A 12,744-nucleotide genomic window follows, 5' to 3' on the forward strand; every position below is an offset into this window, starting at 1 on the left:
AGGGCTCCGCCCTAATCCCGCGCAGGCGTGGCACAAATTTTTCGGCCCCTTAGTGGTGCGGCGGATCTGACGCATAACGTAACTGCGTCGACGCCATTTTAGCCGGTCCCTCTCCGTACTGGGTGTGGCGGCCATTTTGTTTTCCACACCGAGCGGGAGTTGACGGCAGCCGCTGTGGTGAAAGGCAGGAAAGGGCAGGCCGGTTAGCAGGCGAACGGGCCAACCGGACAGCCAGCCAACAGCAACGAACTAACCTAGCAATCTACCGCTTAACACATCTAACTAACCGCCCACCAAGTTAACCCGAGCCCCTCCACCATCAACTTAGATTCGGCCGGCCCCCGGCCCGCCTGCCGCAGCCGTGGTGGCAGCCCCGGGAGGAGCACTGGCGTCCGTTTCCTTCGGTACGTGTCTGTGGTGAGGAGGGCAAGAGTCCTGGGGAACGGAGGGGTCCGGCGGACGCGGAACGGGAGCTGGCGGGATGTGGAGGCAGACAGGGTGTCCGAGATGGAGGCCCCGGAGGGGGCGGAGCCCCTGAGAGGGAGGCGGGGGAGACCCCGGACTGGAAACTCGCCGCGGGATTGATGGAAAAGGTGGGGATTTGATAGGGTTAAAAAAAAAAGAATGTTGTTTGGTGGGTTGAGCAACGTTGGCGGTTCTCACAGGGCTTTGAGAGGGAAGGGAGATCAAAGGACGACTACACGACTTTAGGGAACGTTGGAAAGTAATGGCGGCTTCAGGGTTAAATTTTGTGGAGCGCTCTCCGGGAGCGAACTCCCAGGTGAATGCCCATTTAGGGAAACCTTGCCTACTCCCTCCCTCCCCCAGCTCCGCAGGCCCTTGCTAAGGCTCCTACTTGATTCTGAAACTGGTATGCTTGTGTCATCTCTCTAGATCAGTGGTTCTCAGTTGTGGCTGCACAAGAGAAGCACCGAGGTAGACTTTTTTTTTTTTTTTTTTTTTTTTCCCCTTCGAGGTAGACTTTTTGGGGTTTTTTCCCCTTCTAGTTGCTGATCCCCAGACCTCACCATCAGAGATTGTGCTTTAAATAGTTTGGGCCCAGGCTTCTGTGTTTTGTTGTTTTTTTTAAAAAAAACTTCTTGCAGCCAAGGTTGAGAAGGACCGCTCTAGATGAAAAGCCAGACTCTTAACACTTTCTTTGGCTAGGTCTAAGTCCGCTATTTTGGAGGCTTGGGCAGATATTTTCTGTCCTGTGGCCTTGGAGTTTATTAGTTTGAGGTAGCTAGCTTCTTAAGTTTAAGCACCTGAAATGAGTTTTGGTGTGATCGTCAATAGTCATTGATACAGGCCTTTTCATTCATTTTTGGTTGGGGCCTTTGGCACTTGTTGAAATGAGGTGGTCGTCATTCTCATTTGCTCATTCTGTCCATTGTCCTTTGTAGATTCTCGGGATTTGAAGATGGCTGCACAGTCAGCGCCGAAAGTTGTGCTAAAAAGCACCACCAAGATGTCTCTAAATGAGCGGTGAGGCAGCCAACAGCAACTTCAGCTCGTTCATAAGAAAACATTACTTAAATTGGCCCTGGGGTCCAATGCACAAAAACCGGTTTAAAACTAAATACCAACAGAAGGCTACAGACCTCTGTTCTTAGTTGCATCGTATGTGGTACACAAAACAAATTGGGCGGTTGTTTCAAAACCCCTTATCAGTAGATTTTTATGTTATGCTGTCTGAAATATTTATCTGGTGGGATGTATTTTAAAAAGACTCCTCACACCCTCCCTTTTCTTCACTTTTTTTTTTTTTTTTTTTTAACATTGATACAGGGGTGGTGCAGCTCGGTAGCATGGTACCCTAGCTGCAGTAGGCTTGCTGCCCAGTCCAAGGCCAGCAGTGTTGTGTCTGGCCTGTAAGAGGCGGGTAGCAAGCTATGAATATGTCCAAAGGCCCTTGAATATCATTCTTGGGCCTTGTAAGAGGCACTCGCTTTGCTCCATTTCACTTTCTTTCCATTCTGCTTTTAGTTTGTTTTTGCTTTCAATTCTTTTACAATTGAATGTTCTTCTCTTTCATTCCATTAAACTTACCTTGACAGGAATAATAGAAGAGTGTCTTCACAAGCTCTTAAATGATTAAACTAATCTTAACTTTTTCAGAAATAATCACTTAGAGTCAGAAAAAGTAATCATTTGACACTAAGAAAAGTTAAGGCATTTAAAGGCACTTTCTGTCTCTGAGAGCTTTGTTCATTGAGTGTCTTCGACCAGTGACTTTATTAAGCTGATGTTAGACCACTAAAAGATTTACTTATGTTTGTTTGCCTTTTCTGAAGCATATGTACTTATCTTTATCCCTTAGTGATACACTAATTCTCCATATTCATGTTACTACGTGAACAAATATATGAGAGAATGTGATATGCTCCTATAATTTATGTGGGTGTATCATTTCCATGGGCTTTGAAGGTGCTCTAGTCCTTCCTTATATTTGCCCTTAAAATGCACCCTCAGGTCCCCAAAGGTTTTGGCTTGCTTTGTGTGTCTTTGAAACTACATCTTCTGTCTCTTGTCATCATATCTGCTTATTGCGTGCTTTTCATACTTTCTACCTCTCTAAAAGCCGTTACCTGAGCCCTTGTTATCACTTTTGATTGAATGTGCTACACTTAGCTGCATTTCTAAGTTTCTGATTCTTGCAAGTTTGTGGAAGCAGAGGAGTCTTTAACCCACATCAGCCTTGATCTAAGTGTACCACTTTACTTAAAGTTCGTGGGATCTGGAGCTCCTGGTCTAGCAAGCCATGAAAATGCCAATAAATGTTTTGTAATAAAGCGTTTATTTAAACATCCATTTTGTTCGACCTTGAAGCTTTACTAATATGCTGAAGAACAAACAGCCGATGCCAGTGAATATTCGGGCTTCGATGCAGCAACAACAGCAGCTAGCCAGTGCCAGAAACAGAAGACTGGCCCAGCAGATGGAGAATAGACCCTCTGTCCAGGCAGCATTAAAACTTAAGCAGGTGAGAGAATGGGTCTTAATGCTCCAGAAGCAGCTGGTGATCCCTGTCAGGTAGTCCACTGAGGCTGTCAGGACGCCATGGATAATTACGAGGTGGCTCAGGGCAAAAGCTGAACTTCTCTGGAGGAAAGAGAAGTTCAGAGAATTCTCATTTTGGCAGGTACCAATAAGTAACTTTTTGTTGTCTTTCTCTTTTAGGGAGTTTGCCATCAAGGTGGCCTGTTTCTGTGTTATCAATGAGTATTAATCTCTTTTGTTCTCTGATCCTTTGCCCTTAAAATAGATGCACTGGCTTTTTCCACAAAGAAATTTTGGTTTCTGTTTTAGATGATCTTCAAAAAATCCTTTATTTCTCATTAAATGCTTTACAAATTAGGGAAATGATTTTATTCTTTCTTCCCTAATACACGGAGTCTGAAAGGCCTCTTAGTCAAAGGTTTTCAATGCTAAACAGTAGAAAGAGTGGGGTGACCCTCATCTCCACAACACCTAAAGTTTTGTCAGTAAAGTAGAGCGAGAACACTGAGTAATTAATTTAAGAGTTAGCGGGTTCTCTTTCAAATTTCCAGTAAGAGATAATCCTATTCAGATCTGAAATAAAACCTGCTCTTTATTATTCATAGACTTTATATGCAAGTCCGGACAGTGGCTGTGGAAGGATATGTCCAAGCTGTGGCTGGGCGTCTGGAGGGCGGTGCCATGCAACTGTAAGGACTTTAACTGGTAGCACTGCATGGCTGTGCATAAAATCAGCAGTTAAATATAACACCCTTCCACCCCCACCCTGAACCACTGGGCTCACTGACCAAAAATAAACAAGGCCTTCTGCTTCAGCTGCCTTAAGCCTTGGAGTGGCTGCATTCATCCCAGACTCAGGAAAGCAGTAAAAGGCGCCACTGTTTTCTAAGAGTAAATATTAAAAATTGTTGAAGACAGGTCTCTGACATATTATTCCAAAGGACCTTTTAATAAGAAGCTTGGAACAGAGGCTGTGCAGAAGAAAGTAGCCTCTAGAGCACTGCTGTCCAATAGAACTTTCCACGGTGTTGGAAATGTTCTGTATCTGTGCTCTCCAATACAGTAGCCATTAGCCACATTGACTGTTGCGCGCTCAAAATGTGGCTAGTGCCATTGAGGATCTTAAATTTTTATTTTTATTTATTTTTTTACTTGTAATTTAAATTAGCCACATGTGGCTAGTGGTTACCTTAGCATATAGCACAGCTCTAGAGTGGAAACTGAATGATAAAGTTGACATCCTTCAGCTTCTTTTCAATGTTAGAGACTAGTATTGGTGGCAAGTAAGGGATGGGAAGGGAGAAGAACTTCTAAGTACTTTGCATTCTCCCCTTAAAGCACAGATCTTGGGAGAATGTACCAAGGATGACTAAACACAAGAGACTTGTAGAAAGAAGTCCTGACCTCATGTTGTTCAGAGCCTGCCCCTCTGATTAGAAGCAGTTTATGATCTCATGCTAGAAAGCTAATAATAATAACTCGCAGCATATGGTTGCAGAGAAAATCATTTGTAGTCATTTGTGGGTGAAGCCTGAGGCCGCATCATTTATTTTCATTCATACTGACTTAATGGCGTTATAGGAGAACAGGTTTGCTAGGGCTTTGGTGGTGTTCAAGGCTACACGGTCACCCTTTCCTCTGAAGGAATTTTAATTGTCTGAGATGTGGTCTTTGTAGTTTCTCTTTGAGGGACAGATTATTGAAAAATTTCTATCTATGGTATGTCCTTGTTCTCAAATGTGGCCCTGAGTTTTATGATTATAGCTAAACTGTCTTAATTCTAATGCAGGTTTGGCTAGCTTTCTATGGAGATACATTTGAGTTATGTGTTTATTTTGAATTAAAAGTCATTATACTGAATTAATGGAGCTGTTTGCAAAGGTAGACATGGAATTACGGCTATTTAAGATATGTAAGGAAAGGAGATTTGACTTTTTTGTGTTTATTTACATCTTAAGGTAAAAAGTGGACCGTCTGGAGATAGATACTCAGAGGAAAAATGGAACACACTCGCCTCTTTGACTGAGAAATCAAACTTGTTCTTAAGTCACAAGAATTCAAATGAAATTGTAATTTAAACTTTGCCCAGAGTGTGATGAACTTCATATGGTGTTTGAGTAAGCCTTTGAAGACAGTGGTAGTCCTTGGGCAGGTATGAATCCAGTCCTGTCATTGTCAACTGGTGGTTCAAAAACAGCAGAATCCAGGATTTGAAATACAGTGTTCTTATTAAAACTTATGTTCCAAGTAGTGGTATATGACTTCTGTAGCCAAACTAGTGAGGTAATTTGTGGTGATGCCAATTTCATGGAACCATACTGAAGCTTCTTAGAAGCTCTGGATCAGAATTCTGCTTGTTTTCTACCATGTTCTGAGGCAAAGGCTTGCTTCTGGTTTGGGATCCTTATGACACCCCGTGCAGGTTTATCTCCCGCCACACAGACATCTCACTTGCTTCTTTTTCTCTGCACTTTGAGTTGCTAAATCCCATTGGATTGCTTTTTTGATCTCAATTCCCTAACACCTTTTCTTCCAGAAGAGCTTAAAGCAGCGCCTGGGTAAGAGTAACATCCAGGCACGGTTAGGCCGACCAATAGGGGCCCTGGCCAGGGGAGCAATCGGAGGACGAGGCCTGCCCATTATCCAGAGAGGCTTGCCCAGAGGAGGACTTCGTGGGGGACGTGCCACAAGAACCCTACTTAGGGGCGGGATGTCGCTCCGAGGTCAGTGCTCTGTACCTGATAATTGTCGGGCCACACCCCCTTCCCTTTTCTCTTGGGCTGCTTATGGACACATTTGTTTAACATCTTTAAGCCTGAATTTGTATTAATATAATTAATAACTTCTGAAATCACATATTTTTAATAGTGCTGCATGTTTTTTATCGATACCATTCCTTTTCTGATAATGTGCAATGGTGAGAGGCTAGGACCTGCGTTACAACAGGTAATTCATGTCATCTCCATTCCATTTTAAAACACCCTGCTGCTGCTTGAATCGAAGCACATTCAAGTTCTAGAAATAAGTCAAATCTAAGAAACTTCTTGGCCTGTTGGCCTATATCTTAACTAATCATCTCTGTTCCTGGTTCTAGTGAAATACTCTATTACATCTGGAAAAAAGAGGACAAGTTGACCAATAGCACTTAGCTATATGTTACATTTTAGGCACTGTTATACTGTTCTCTATATAGTTCTTGTCCCCAACAAAACTGTATTGAGAGCAGGAACCATATCATTTATTTTTAAATCTGCCATAATGCTAGGCACCTACCTGTGATTATTCAATAGATACTCATTAGATGTATGTACTTAACTAATTGACTTAACTCCCAGCTTCTTCCAAAAGTGGATTTGTGGTCAGACTTGTTGAATTGATTGAATAAAGAGCAGCTTAATCTTTTCACACTCAGTGTGCAGCTTGCCCCACCCAACCTGAAAATTAACTGAATTAACTCTCATTTAACCCTCACCGCCTTCCTTTGGTTAGAATCTACTTTGTCTCTCTTGGATTTACCTGCATATACATTGTATGCCTCCTCTCCAAGGTCAAAACCTGCTCCGAGGTGGACGAGCCGTAGCTCCCCGAATGGGCTTAAGAAGAGGTGGTGTTCGAGGTCGTGGAGGTCCTGGGAGAGGGGGCCTAGGGCGTGGAGCTATGGGTCGTGGCGGAATCGGTGGTAGAGGTTAGTCAGCTACCAACTTCAGAGACTAGCTTCCCCTTATTTCTCTCCCTTCAAAACTCAGAGCCACCTTTCTGCACAGCTTTAAGTCATAGGCAGGCTTATTTGTTTGTCTTGTTTGTTTTATGAAACTGGCTTATTTTCTAAATTCACATGCTGGTAATGTGGAGGTATGTCCTGGGTTTTCCAAGAACAGTCAGGTATGTGTTACAGAGCCAGATTATATTCAGACTTCTTTCAGGCTCTTGCAAATTTAAATTGTATTGTTAAAAATGACAGAATGGTCAGTTTGGCGTTTTATCTTTTTCTGTCCCTGACCCACCACCACACACCCCACCCCATAGCTCAAAACCCACTTTGAGTCTAAGAAGAGAAAGGAGGGAGATGTACAGAAATGAAGCAGAGTTTAAGAGGATGGTGAGGCTTGGAGCTAGATATTGACTCTGAAACCAAGTAAATTCAAGATAAAGTTTGTGTCCATGCGAAACCAGAGATGACTTTTTTTGATCAAAGTAGAAAAAGCAAGATGGTATTGTGTCAGTTAACTAACTGACTCTTGTTGATAATCTTACCTTGAGACTTAGTGATATTTGTCCTGTGACCTCGTGGCCCAGACTGGAAGAGAGTTTTTAATGGTGTTGCTGTTAATGCCAAATCTCATGGGAGTTTTCTGGCTTAGAGTTTAGTGGAAAACTCCCAGCAGCACCTGTCCAGGAAAAATAAATATATATTCTTGTAGCCCCTGGGTATATTTGCTTTGGTCTTTTTAAAGTGTGTGGTGGGTCTTCCATAATTTATGAACTTGAAGTTGCCAGGGGATAATAACTATTGGGAAAAGAAATTTGATAACCAAGGGCTTGTTTTCTTCTCTCACATTATATGTTGCTTGGCTTATTGAGTGAAGTACAAGCTAGTTTGGGTTTCAGGATGAAATAGCATGTTTCCAAATTATCTTGACTTGGTTTCTGAGAGAGACATCACAGGGATTGGGCGGGGAGGAGTCTGAAGTAGCTTTTCAGAAAGCTGGGTATGTTTTGTTAAGTGAATTGAAACCACCTCTCAGATAACCATAATTGTTAAAATGTGAATAGAATCGGGAGATAGAAGTGGCTGGGACTACTCAAAATGTTTTTCCCCAATTCCCTTCATTGTTCCTATGTCAGAATAACTCCCCAGTCTCCTGACATAGGATCAGTTCATTAGGTTTGATAAATTTGAGGAGACGAGCTAATTTTTCAGAAGGATCTCCAGTAAAGTTTAATTTGAAAACTGTCTAGCTTCACACTCCTGTTTCTCTGTGCCCTTGTTACTTCCTGCCTATCTTACTAAATGGGATTATCTTTAATGTACTTGTATTTTAATTGTAAACTTATGTAGCGAGTCTCAAATTTTAGTTTCTCTGTCTTAGGAGAGATAAAGAAATTTTTAATTATCAGTTAACTATATTCCCTTACTTTGTTGATAGAATAAAAAAATTTTAAATAGCATTTAGAGATGAGCATGTAATAAGGGGTTCATTATGTGTGCTTTCCATGTGTTGCTTTCTACCCAGTATGTTTCCTGTTTTTCCAGATTTCTCTTTTGCCCTGCCCTTCAGCCTTTCTCAGCTAGGCCCCACTGCTCTAAGGGGCATTTACCATAGCACCAATTAAACTTACTTGTAACTGTTTTTCTTTTTTTTCCCTTGGGCCAGGTCGGGGTATGATAGGTCGGGGAAGAGGGGGCTTTGGAGGCAGAGGACGAGGCCGTGGACGAGGGAGAGGTGCCCTTGCTCGCCCTGTACTGACCAAGGAGCAGCTGGACAACCAACTGGATGCGTACATGTCAAAAACGAAAGGACACCTGGATGCAGAGTTGGATGCCTACATGGCTCAGACAGATCCCGAAACCAATGACTGAAGCCTGCCCACCCTCCTGTGAGATTCTTGTTAAAGTCACACATCTGTAAATAACCTTGAGATAACAGATGAGAAGAAACTTGATTGATGCTGGAAGGACCTATCATAATAGGCTATGGACTGACTTGCCACCAGTTTGTGCATTTAGTGTGTTCCTTTTACTTTTTGATACTGTGTTGTATGAAACTCTTTTTTCCTCTGACTTGGGTTTTGTTTTGTTGTTGTTTGGGGTTTTTTTCCTTTGCCCAGACTTCTCTTTGAACATGACTTTGTTGGCCTTGTGGCTAGTACACCCTCTTCCCCGCTCTGCCTTCCCTCACTTGTCATATGCTTTGACATTCTGACATTTCCTCTGTTCATCTCCCATGAAAAAGTACCAGAAAGAGCCCATCAATGTCCCTCCTTAATGTCTAGGTTTCTGAGTTACAGTTCTGTTCTGCATCATCTTTAAAGAGCCTCTTAAAAGTGTTTAGAACATCTGGAGCTCAAAAATGCATTCTGCCACGCTGATGTTTTAGTAAAGTAAATTAGGAACTTTGACATAGCTACAGGGCCACCTAACAAGTTACACACGGTAGCAGCTCTGATTTGATTAAAGTTATTACCATGTACATTTACACCACATAACCAGTGTACTAGGTCAGGTATGTGCACTTTCTACCCTGGAATGAGAATTATAAACTTTTCCTCTTGGCTTTGCATCATGCCCAAAGAGGGTATTTTTGGATTGACTTACACCTACAAAAGAGTGGGGAAAGCCGTTTGGTTTGGCAGATGCTTCAGAAGGGAAAGGGCTGGAAATTGATGGCAGATATCTGGTGGGAGGGGTCAGAAGATATCCATGCTGAAATGCTATTATCCTTATGTTTATACCAGGCCGAACTTGGGCTTCATTCATTGACTTTGTTTGACCCTTATTCCCCTTGAAGTTTTAATTAAGTTCAGCCATATTCTGTCAACTGTTCCAGTTTCAGTAGAGTCTATTGTTTCTGGTTCATTATAACAAGAAACTGTTCTCTGAAATCCAGTCAGGACTTTCTCTTTATTTGTTGGGCTCTTTGAAATATTATGGCCACTATAACAATATTTTGATATACCCCTTGTAGAGTTGAGAGTCCTTCATAGTTGTATTAAAATTTGGGGTGGGAGGGGGATGTGACTTTGGGGCAGAAAGTGAACAATTTGCCCTCTTTTGAATAATCCCCGAGGTAAGATTAACCACACAGAGTAATGTACCAACACATTTGGTCCATAGGAAGCTCAAACATAATGGTCTCGGGGGCAGTCGAGGACCCTGGCCCTGGTTTCCCTTTTCCCCTGTGCTGTTTAAGGGAAAAGAAGAAGCTAACCACCTCTAATCAAACCAGTTGCCACTGAGCTACCTGGTACCCTAAACTGTTGGAAGGTTGTGTGTGATTGTAGACTGGGAAGGAAATTTTGGCCAGGACAACCTGAACTTGAATCCCATTTGTATGACCTGGGCTACTTAACCTCTGGATTGTGAAGCAAGTTTAGTTGTAGAAGGGAGAGCTTGAAAAGACCATGCGGGGTTAGGACAGAGCCACGCTCACATAACCAATCAGACCTAGTTTTGAAGTGTCTGAACTCTACTTTTTCTTAATAGAAGTGGACTGTGAGACTGGAGGTCTTTAGCCCAGACAAGTATTTATAACCTTTAATCGGAAAGAGTGAAAAAGGTATTTTTGTGTGGGCAAGGCCAATTTAAAGGATAGTTCCTTAGATCCCAAACTCCAGTCAGCCACCAACGTTCTTCTGTGGGAGAGGTACTGATTGGCAGTGGGCAGGCTACCCCATGCGAACTTCGCATCCACTGGTAGCCTTTTGTCAGTCATCTTGCAGGGCCTCCAGAATACCTTTGGGAGAAAGGGAGGGAGCTGCAGGGTGAGTCCTCCTACCCCGCAACCACACAACTTGGGATGACCCATCCCTGGGATTTTTTCCCCAGCCCTGTCCTTCCCAAATACTTTGACCTTCCTTCAAGGTAGCTAATGGATATGTGCCCTCAGGATATTTTTAATCTGGTGGCTTTTGGCACCACCCTCCATAATCCACTGAGATCCTCTGTGTAAGAATAAGGAGTGAAAGAGGCACCGGGTTTTTTGTTGTTGTTGTTTTAAATTTATTTATTTATTTATTATTTATTTTTGGCTGTGTTGGGTCTTCGTTTCTGTGCGAGGGCTTTCTCTAGTTGCGGCTAGCGGGGGCCACTCTTCATCGCGATGCGCGGGCCTCTCACTATCGCGGCCTCTCTTGTTGCGGAGCACAGGCTCCAGACGCGCAGGCTCAGTAGTTGTGGCTCACGGGCCTAGTTGCTCCGCGGCATGTGGGATCTTCCCAGACCAGGGCTCGAACCCGTGTCCCCTGCATTGGCAGGCAGATTCTCAACCACTGCGCCACCAGGGAAGCCCGAGGCACCGGTTTTGAAGCTTATTCAAGGGATGGGGTAACTAGCTGAGGGAGAGATGGGGAGGGGCCAGCAGTATGAGTCTGGGTCTCACAGTGCCCAATTCCAGTTCCATGGAGCCCACACCAGAGATCACCCCGTATACTTTTGGCAAGGTTCCAGGCTAAAAGCAAAGTGTTGAGGGAGTCAGGAAATGAGAGGTGAGGGGTGTACTGGGTGGCAGCAAGTGTCTGAGGCCTCCCACCACCGCCAGTCCATCCGCTGATGTAATTCCCTTGTGAGGGAGAGGTCCATTTCAGAACAGAGCTCCTGGATGCCTCGGCCCCTAGACTAAGGAAGAGAAGCTGGGGCCAGGATACTGGGTCCTTCAGGAAACGGGAACTTCCCGAGGTGCCAGGTGTGCCTTAGCTGCTCACTCTCCTGGGTCAACCTCTTCCAGCTCAGGATTGACCTGCCCAGGGTGCTTCCAGTCCCACCTCATCCTGCTGACTCAGTGCTCCTAGTGCCCACAGGTGTCTGTCCAAAAGGACCTGCCCCGTGTCCTCTACGCCCATCTCTTGCACTGGCCCAACTTGCAGGGTAGTGAACTAAGACCAGGTTGGGGCTGCTGTTTCTAGCACCTGTGTGATCTTTACTAACTACGAAAATGTCAAACAGATCTAGTGGTCAGGGGACCCTGAGGCATCCTGGGGAGGAGCGGGGCGGGGGGTTACTTTGTGGGTCCCAGTGAAGATGGGCAGTGAGGCAACCACTGGAGCTTAAGGCCCCTTCCCTTTCTGCCTCCTCTATATCCCTCCTACCACTTGAAGAATTCATCCCCAACAGTGGGCAAAGGAACTTCCCTACCAGTCATGGACCCTCCAGCTCCACTCACTGCTCACTGCAGTTCCCAGAGTCTCCTTGAGGCCTGCGCCCACTTCTGCCATCCTCGATCCTTCGTGAGTGTCCCGGGTAGAGCAGAGTGGGACAAAGAGAGTCAGCCTGGCTCCTGGGTCAGCCTTTCACTCATTCAGCCACCATCTGCCAAGGGCTTGCCAAACAGACACAAACAAGGCATTGTTTGTTAGAAAGGCATTGGGAGTACAGAGAAGAGATTGATGAGCCAGAATATGAAAGTCAAGGGAAAGTTTAACAGAGAAGGGGGGAAGAATATTCAAAGGAGAGGGAACAAATACAAAGGTGCAGGGAAAGTGTGTTCAGTGGTCCTTCAAAGTAGGGTGGGAGACACAACTGATCAGATTGGGTAGCCTGGAGCCTAATTGTCTGCTAAAGACCTTGGCCTTTATGCTCTGGGTAGTGGGGAGTCATTGAGGACTTTAAGTAGGAGAGTGCCATGGGATGATTTACACAGAATGGTGGTAGGAAGTGAAAACAGGCTAGAGGGAGGACCATGGAGACTGGGAAACTATTAGGTTAGGCTAAAACAAAACAGAGCTGGCCTGAACCTGGGCAGGCCACACCCTCAGCAGTTTCCTAGCTATCTGACGTCTGGGATGCCTGTCAGCCCAAGAGACAGGAGTCAGGGGTGGCCTGAGCAACCACAGTGGAGAAAGCATATGGCATATGCCTCTCCCTGGCCTGCCCTTGTTTGTCTCCTTAGTGTCCCCGTGTGGTGACCCCATGATGCCTGATCTGCCACCCAACACAGCCTCCACCACAGCTACCCACTCACTATGGCCTCATACCCTGGAAAGAGCTAAGCTTCCAGGCAAGAGGGGCTGGCAGAGGACAGGCCTCCA

The 12,744-nt window shown here is 44.6% G+C and overlaps 1 protein-coding gene across 8 annotated transcripts; it reads left to right on the forward strand.

Moving 5' to 3' along the window:
• Positions 1–100: 100 nt before the first annotated feature.
• On the forward strand, positions 101–9,607 carry LOC118898421 (chromatin target of PRMT1). 8 transcript variants are annotated; one of them, XM_036858802.1, is made up of 8 exons: positions 116–404; positions 895–936; positions 1,404–1,485; positions 2,830–2,983; positions 3,606–3,689; positions 5,537–5,723; positions 6,548–6,685; positions 8,376–9,603. In XM_036858802.1, the coding sequence occupies exons 3-8, from the start codon at positions 1,421–1,423 to the stop codon at positions 8,579–8,581; spliced, it is 834 nt and encodes a 277-aa protein (XP_036714697.1). In that variant the 5' UTR covers positions 116–404; positions 895–936; positions 1,404–1,420; the 3' UTR covers positions 8,582–9,603. The 8 variants fall into 8 exon arrangements, with proteins under 8 accessions (XP_036714720.1, XP_036714735.1, XP_036714697.1 ...); XM_036858794.1 differs by lacking the exon at positions 895–936; XM_036858820.1 differs by lacking the exon at positions 895–936 and having other exon boundaries at positions 5,540–5,723.
• The last annotated feature ends 3,137 nt before the right edge of the window (positions 9,608–12,744 follow it).

The sequence above is a fragment of the Balaenoptera musculus genome, chromosome 1 (assembly GCF_009873245.2).
Source record: "Balaenoptera musculus isolate JJ_BM4_2016_0621 chromosome 1, mBalMus1.pri.v3, whole genome shotgun sequence".
NCBI classification, from domain to species: Eukaryota; Metazoa; Chordata; class Mammalia; order Artiodactyla; family Balaenopteridae; genus Balaenoptera; species Balaenoptera musculus.

Bases quoted from the DNA above. Each gene is read 5' to 3' on its own strand.
- LOC118898421 (XM_036858802.1), top strand. From the start codon at position 1,421: ATGGCTGCACAGTCAGCGCCGAAAGTTGTGCTAAAAAGCACCACCAAG. The intron at 1,486-2,829 runs GTGAGGCAGCCA...TCGACCTTGAAG, and splicing joins AAGATGTCTCTAAATGAGCG to CTTTACTAATATGCTGAAGA. The intron at 2,984-3,605 runs GTGAGAGAATGG...TATTATTCATAG, and splicing joins CAGCATTAAAACTTAAGCAG to ACTTTATATGCAAGTCCGGA.